The 4,089-nt window shown below is 51.0% G+C and overlaps 1 protein-coding gene across 1 annotated transcript; it reads right to left on the bottom strand.

The window, feature by feature from the left end:
• Nucleotides 1-1,640: 1,640 nt before the first annotated feature.
• LOC104504442 (class A basic helix-loop-helix protein 15-like) lies at nt 1,641-2,171 on the bottom strand. The gene has a single exon (XM_010158202.1). The coding sequence runs from the start codon at nt 2,139-2,141 to the stop codon at nt 1,641-1,643; it is 501 nt and encodes a 166-aa protein (XP_010156504.1). The 5' UTR covers nt 2,142-2,171.
• Nucleotides 2,172-4,089: the final 1,918 nt, after the last annotated feature.

The raw sequence follows: 4,089 nt of genomic DNA, 5'->3' as shown, positions 1-4,089 counted from the left end.
CACCCCCACGCTCGGGTCAGGACCCCTCACGTCCTGCTCGCGCTGACCTATGTGGTGAGAGGTGACCAAACCCAACCAACGTGCTCCCTTACCCGAAGAGATGCCGAGTACAACCACCGAAAGAACGTGCCCCGGTGTTACGGCTCTCCCCCGTGACGAGCAGACCACCTAGAAACACGTGAAGGGCTTTACCAACAAGGAGCAGCCCTGAATGACCTGAGGATACAGCACTGTCACGGCAAGTCACGTCTGTAGGAGGCCAGGTAATGCTGTCGTCGACACGCGAGAACGAGGAGGGCTAATCGCAACTATTTTAGTGTGAAAACAATTCATAAACTGAGAAAATGCCAAGTTGAAGCAAGGATACCAGTAATCCCTCTCTCTAGTAAGGCAACCGCACATGAAACATCCTCGTTCTGCATCACAGCTGCGGATCGCTGCAGCAGAGAAAGGTCGGACATCCCTGTGTCTGGGACACCTGACCTCTTATCCAGATGGAACCGTCCCAAAACGACCACGCCACATGCTATTACCGATCCTACTGGTGCGTGAGATGCCACCATCTACGCCGGCCCTGCACACCGCAGAGCGGCCGCTGTCCCGCCAGCGCACGACTTCGGCACGTAGGTAGGAAGAGCTGTCAAACAGGGGCAACGCCGTTCCAACCGAGCACACCGGCCTGTTCTTCAGGTATGAGAGGAGATAGGAGCTCCTCAGTGACACAAAACTTTCTACAATAAGAAGGGGAGAAAAGAAAGAAGTTCTTTTTCCTTTTTTGAAGAGCTCCTGCTTCATTTATTGTGATTTTTAATACCAGAATCTAGCACTAACCCAGAAAGAATCCTGATCACGCCACAGGCTTCATTAGCAAATAATCTGTAATCGCACAGATCATTAACTTACCACTATAGGAAAGCATTTTTATGATAGTTTTGGCAAAAATACATCCTGTTCCTTCTTTATTATTTGTATTGCAATAGCACCCAGAGAGCCACTACAGAAAACTCCACGAGGCTGGATGCTCTGGGAAGAGCAGAAGACATCCTTACTCTACCGAGCTCACACTCCAAACAAGCTTTGCACAGGTTTGCACTAACAAGTACTTGGAAAGTTATGATGCTTTGCAAGGTTCAAAATTATCAGAGCAGATCCAAAACACTCAAGATAAATACTCAGATTTGGCACCCAGTTTCCCGTATGTGCCACGTCACCCACCAAGTCAGTCAAAGGTCGTCAGCAATTTCCATTTCCATCGCAGCAGGACGGGTAAGAACAGTCACTGAACAGCACACCACAGCCAAGATTCTCAGCAAGCTCTCGTGAACTCAGGTGACACGGGCCTTAAACGCTCACCCAACCACCCTCGCAGGGAGTGTGGTTACTAAATCTTTAAGTCAACTGTGTTACAGAACAGGTTCCCAGACCCTGACGCATCACACAAATACATCCATTAAGCTCTGAATTTAGGGTAATTTTTAACATGCCATGTAAGCTACAGCCATGAGTGTTACCTGTTTGTCTTTTTAAGAAAAAGCAGGGAAGAGCCAGAGGCAAAAATAACCTCTTCAAACCTCTATGTACTGACATGGATTCCATACAAGAGTTACGGCAGTGGCTGACTGCAGGCGGCCTGGCTGAATCTACGTGGAATGCTTTTGTAGATGATCCTCGTGACCATCATCCCCACGTTGCTGTTGATAATGCTGATACAATTTGGACATCCAGGCTCCCCCCATCCCTTCTGCTGCTGGGAAGTGTCCGTTGGACATATTGAGTATAATGGAGGTCAAGGATTTAATGTAATTTTTGGCCAGTGTGAGAGTCTCTATTTTGGAAAGTTTATTCTCAGCTCTCACATGAGGGATCACCTCCCGCAAAGCCTGGAAGGCATTGTTGAGCTTGTGCATTCTCTGCCTCTCCCGCTCGTTGCTTTCCAGTCTCCTCAAATGCCTGTCCTTACTGCTCCAAGGATGCTTGGCGCTGGCTGCAGACATCTTGCTGCTCTCCTGCTTTCCCCCATTCCTCCTTCCTTTGTGTCGCAAACACGTCGCCAGTTCTTTTCTCCTCACTGCCGACTCCTCAGAAAATGCTTCTTTCTCACCAGTACGCCTTTGCTTCCTTCCTTGGGTTTTCGTCTTCATGTTTTGGCAGACGTACTGCTATTAAGCATCGAGGTGCTACAAAGACATGACAGCAGTATCTTTAACAGCCGCACGCTTCCATGCCGAACAGATGATCCGATACTAGAAAACCACCACAGACTCTCTTAATTTAGCAATGTTCATTTCAGAAGTTCTGAATGTTATCAGCCAGGATGACCTGTGCAGATAAACAGAGGAGAAAATCCTTTTTTAGAGCACAACAGATCCTCCTTCCGCTGGAAGGAAGAGGTTCTGGAGGGAGCAGAAGCCAAGTGAATGGAACCACCAAAACAAAGATAGTCAGTCGCCTACAGGTGTCCTCGTGTCTGAAGCCAAGTGAAAACCACACCTGCTCTACATTCTTGTAAGCTGGCCTAGAACTGGAGAGATCTCTCCTCTCTCACTGCATGGAAGAAAATGGACTCCAGGATGATCATGTGGGAAGAACGAACTACACCTCAAAAAATACCAGGGGTACAATGCAATGGTCAGTCGGGTTTGATAACACACTACCCGTGTTTTCATCTTGCACGCTCCTGTTTTCTCCCCTCTCCAGCTACGCCGAGGTACAGCAGCACACACACTGCTCCGCTGTGGGTTATGCGGGGGTGTTACACAGGACCCTCAGCCTCTCACTCAGAAGGTGGCTTCTCTTTGAACTCCTGGTAACTGCTTTTGTAGGAAGAGGTTTCTGCTCTATTTATGAGCGGTCCACTAGAGGGAAACATGACACCAATTCACACGGGCTCAGACACTCACAGCCAGCAACACGTTTTCACCCACAGTATCTCTGCATTGTGGGCTACTCTCCACCCCCCCACACACTACAGCACTTTCCCCTCTTCCAACCACCATCAAACGATGGGGGGGCTTCACTGCAGTTTCTGCCCCGGTTCAACAGCAGCAGAGCAGTATTTATCCTCCAGACGACCGAAAAAGACACAGCAATGTTCCCTCCCCACAAGTTGGCAAGGCAGGTGACAGCATGGAAATTCTACCCTCCCTCAGCCCAGGTTCTGTGCCAAGAGGCAGGGTTCCTGTAAGGCTAACGCCAACCATCAAGGTTACTGAGGCTCTGTTTCCAAAATGCTTCCTTCCACTCTCTCCCAGTTCATGTAGCCTTAGAAAGGTTCAGCCTTAAAAAAAAAAAAAAAGTATTTTTATGCTGATGCTATTTATGTAGACGCGGTTAGAGAGTTGGTGAGCCAGTTAAAAAACCCCAAACAACAGAACTAGCCACAGGTGTTGACTGTCCCAGTCCAGGCCATCAGCCTTGACTGGAGCAGGTGGCGAGCAGTTCCCAGGTGTGCTGCAGTGAACAGCGCTCTTCCCCGCGCTCCTTTGGGCCCCTCCTCAGCTGCGCAGCATGCACAGCGGCCAAGGCCTCTGCCCGAGGGCACCCTGGCCATCCCGGGGCTCCTTTCGGCCAGGCAGGCAACTCTGCCAGAAAGGCCAGGAACCACAAAGCCGTTTGGTTAGGGCAGCACGCAGGCGGCACATGCTGCCAGAAAGGCAGCGTGGAACAGCCGGCGTTGCGGGAGGCCCGAGGTGGAGACACGTAGGTATCTTCAGCCAGGTCGGACTAAAGCCAAGCACCGGGTTTGCTCCGGACTCTTGGTCTAACTTGCTTGGCAGAAGAGGCGTAACTGCAGGGCTGCAGAGTAAAGGCGGGCGCAAAGACATCCCCTTAACTTCCCCCTCCCCGCACAAAAAGCGCCGTTGGGGGAAGCAGGGGAGCGAGCAGCTGCTGCGGGAAAGGAAGGCAGCCCGCGGGACACGGCGAAGAGGAGGTTTGTGGAGGCAGCCAGCAGAGAAAGCTGGAAAGAAATCCAAGAGAAGCGGCGCTTCAGCAAACTGTGGGAGCAAAGTCTTTCCAACTGCAGGCTGGAGGGAAGCACAGGGGCTGACGGGGGACGGGAGGGTGCCGAGCTGGCCGAGGTTTGCTTTC

This window comes from Eurypyga helias, unplaced genomic scaffold (genome assembly GCF_000690775.1).
Source record: "Eurypyga helias isolate BGI_N326 unplaced genomic scaffold, ASM69077v1 scaffold51008, whole genome shotgun sequence".
Taxonomy (NCBI): domain Eukaryota; kingdom Metazoa; phylum Chordata; class Aves; order Eurypygiformes; family Eurypygidae; genus Eurypyga; species Eurypyga helias.
This window is presented reverse-complemented; position numbering and strand designations above follow the sequence as displayed.